Source organism: Fonticula alba (genome assembly GCF_000388065.1).
Source record: "Fonticula alba strain ATCC 38817 unplaced genomic scaffold supercont2.2, whole genome shotgun sequence".
NCBI lineage: Eukaryota > Rotosphaerida > Fonticulaceae > Fonticula > Fonticula alba.
In genome coordinates this window covers 2,039,409-2,040,977 of record NW_009242972.1, presented here as the reverse complement: position 1 = coordinate 2,040,977, position 1,569 = coordinate 2,039,409, and the positions used below count along the sequence as shown (strand labels likewise).

Here is a 1,569-nt window from a genome sequence, read left to right as displayed (position 1 = left end):
CGCCCGGAGGCCGGCCCCCCGGTGAGGGGGCTCCAAAATGGGCGCGCGCCGGCGTATCCAAGCGAAGCATCCAGGTACATCGCCCCGCCCGGCCGGGGGGCAGGGGAGCAGTGTCGCGGGCGCGCAGGAGCCCGGGGCTAGATGGTTGGCAGTGCCGCCACGCGCGTGATCTCACATGCCAGTCCTGTGGAAGGGCGTGATCGGCGTTTGCCTGTTGGCCGGCGTTTGCCCGCTCGGCGTCGGTCCGGCGGGGGGTAAGATCGCCGGCGAACATTCCCACGGTGCAAATCTGAGTCCATTCATTTGTTCCTGGCTAGCGGGCATTCTTCCTGGGTTCACTTGTGCGGGCGCTCCGGGGGGGGGAGGTGGCCGGCGAGGTGTGGGGCGCGACAACGGGGGCGGGGGGAGCGCCCGCACTCACACGGGGGGCGGCGCAGGACGGGGTCGTTCGCCGGGCCAAGGTGGGGAAGTCAATCGGAGGCCACCTCACCCGGGGGGGGGGGGGGGGGCCGGGGGGGCCACAAAAAACGCCGCTTTCCCCCAACCACGGGCTTGCCGACCCCACCCCCCGCCTGCCGATACACACCGATGCGCGTGCACACAAGGACGCAGGGGCGCCGGCCTGCTTGCGGTTTGAGGTTGGTTCCAAAAGCAGGGGCGGAAAAAAGACCCCAGCCCAAAATACACGGGGGCCCCTCGCCGGTGAGAAGGGGAGCGCAGCAGGGCCAGATATTCCCGCCTGCCTCCCCCCCCCCCCCCCCCCCTCACAACTCCAGTCACCTTGCCCTCTCGTATGCCGCCCCCCCCCCCCCCGCCCGCTTCGCACTCGCCCTTGTCCTTGCCCTTGCCCGCTGGCCGCGTCGCGCCCTTTTCGTGGGGCATATTCTCGGGTGCTCCGTTTTTTCTCTCTTGCTTTCCTATGTGAGGACGCGAGGATGTAGGTGTATATTTGAGGCGGGCGCATGTGTCCGCCCCTCGCCGCGCTCGGGGGGATTACTGGGGGGGGGGGGAGGGAGCGGCGAGGGATGCACACGGGCGGCCGAGCGAGCTGGGGCGACGCACAGGTCCGGCCCCGCTCGCGGAGGGTGGCAGGAGAGAGGGGGAGGAGGGCAAAAATGGGGACAAGGAAGGGCAAGGGGAGGGGGGGGGGAGATAAGGACACGAGGGAAGAGGAGGGGCGCGGGAGCAGGCTATTGGCCGCCGGCCTGGCGCTCCTGGTCCTTCTTGCTGATGACAGGCTTGTTGTCTTTCCGGAGCATGGTGCGCGCGAGGTTGGACACGCCGGGCACCTCGACGCGGGTGCGAACCGGCGTGACCATCGAGCCGACCATGCACACCACACCCAGGACCAGGATGGTGGCACCCTGCAGGGCGGCGATGATGACCGATCCGATGAAGGTCCAGATGAAAATGACCTGCAGCACAAGCAGGGCGCCGGAGATGATCATGCACTGCCAGGCGTGGTAGCTGTGCGTCGGGCGAGGGGACAAGACCGAGGGTGCGAGGAGCGAGGTGCGAGGCCGGAGGGGGGGGGGGAGGTCAGAGACCGGGCAACGCCGAGGCGGGGGG

General features: G+C 69.3%; 2 protein-coding genes across 2 annotated transcripts in view; both read right to left on the bottom strand.

The window, feature by feature from the left end:
* Positions 1–274, bottom strand: part of H696_01451 (fused signal recognition particle receptor) — a gene marked incomplete at both ends in the record, with an annotated part of 2,645 nt that extends 2,371 nt beyond the window's left edge. Inside the window, one exon of the mRNA XM_009495346.1 lies at positions 176–274. Coding sequence (XP_009493621.1) covers positions 176–274 — 99 coding nt within the window. The remainder of the gene's footprint in view (positions 1–175) is intronic.
* Positions 275–999: 725 nt separating this feature from the next.
* The window catches only part of H696_01450 (hypothetical protein), a 1,419-nt gene continuing 849 nt past the window's right edge, over positions 1,000–1,569 (bottom strand). Inside the window, exon 2 of the mRNA XM_009495345.1 lies at positions 1,000–1,467. Within this exon, the coding sequence (XP_009493620.1) occupies positions 1,191–1,467 (277 nt within the window). The 3' untranslated portion in view covers positions 1,000–1,190. The remainder of the gene's footprint in view (positions 1,468–1,569) is intronic.